We start from the raw sequence: 1255 nt of genomic DNA on the forward strand, positions 1-1255 counted from the left end.
ATATATATATATATATACATATATACATATACATATATACATACATACATATACACACACACACACACACATACATACATAAATATATATAATGATATCTACCCTGATCACAGTGGACTCCGTATTTCCCGCTCTGGCAGGTCTCACAGGCGGTCCCGTTGAAACCTCTTTCACACCGACAGACTCCGGTCCCGTTGGTCCCGTCCGAACACGCTCCGTTACCGAAGCAAGGCCGACCCTTCGGCCCGGGACACGGCTCACAGTGCTCCCCGAAGAACTCTCCACAGCACCTCCGCACCTGGACACAGAGGACAGCTGTTCAATGTCTTATTGTCTTATTGTCTTTGTGCTTTACTTTTCTGTCTGACAGCAGGACGGACGTACGATGTTCTTCTGGAGGCATGAGGCTCTGCAGCCGATGGTCAGCAGACGATCTCCTTCAAACATGCGAGTTAACATACACTTCTTCTTCCTCGTGGATTTCTGCAGACAACATGGAAATCATCAGAAGTTTAGTATCACATGCACCTAGTTTGGGTTTAATTTGTGTTTTATCTGTTTCTTAAAATGCTGAATTATTGTACAGTTATATATAGTGTTCATCTGTAAAGAGATTAAAACATCATAAATATTATATTATAGATATTGTAGAGAAAACAACAACCATGTATTTTACCTTTGGGGTGATTACTTGAATTTCACTTAAATATAAAATCAAGTCATCTGCAAAGAAACTGAGTTTTTTTTAAACTTTTCTTTGCTTCTGTCCGAGCAAAAGATTTAAATGCTGATGCAACTAACAAATGATAATAATAATAATAATCATAAAAATGACCTGTCATAATGCCTCCTGTTATGTAGGACATTTGAGGTATTTTTCTTTGGAAAGAATTCAACTACTGCTAAAACATTTATGATTAACTTCTTACAATAGTTTGTGGGACTGTTCTGTTTTCACAGTCCAATACATGATCAATTATTCATATTATATTATGATGTATATGATTACAGTCAGGAATCTTACGTCTGGGACGGTGTTATTCGGGCAGATTCTGCTTTGTGGGAACAAACAGTCCAGACAGCTTCCCTTTGACAATAAAGAGTTTTCATTCATCAGTTTGAGTCAAATACTGTTCATTCATTTATCTAAATATCAACTTCACAACTGATCCTGTATGTCAGACTTTATTATGATATATAAACGTGTGCTAATACTGCAGTGTGTGATGTACAAACGTGTATCTGTACCATGACT

General features: G+C 37.5%; 1 protein-coding gene across 1 annotated transcript; it reads right to left on the minus strand.

Moving 5' to 3' along the window:
* Positions 1-102: 102 nt before the first annotated feature.
* On the minus strand, positions 103-1241 carry LOC116377547 (stabilin-2-like; the record flags this gene model as incomplete). Its single annotated transcript, XM_031839194.1, has 3 exons — positions 1025-1241; positions 385-483; positions 103-298 (listed from the first exon to the last, which is right to left on the minus strand). Coding segments are annotated over exons 1-3 (385 nt in total), but the record flags the coding sequence as incomplete, so codon positions are not given.
* Between the last annotated feature and the right edge of the window lie 14 nt (positions 1242-1255).

This window comes from Anarrhichthys ocellatus, unplaced genomic scaffold (assembly GCF_004355925.1).
Source record: "Anarrhichthys ocellatus isolate YVR2014 unplaced genomic scaffold, GSC_Weel_1.0 scaffold1387, whole genome shotgun sequence".
NCBI classification, from domain to species: domain Eukaryota; kingdom Metazoa; phylum Chordata; class Actinopteri; order Perciformes; family Anarhichadidae; genus Anarrhichthys; species Anarrhichthys ocellatus.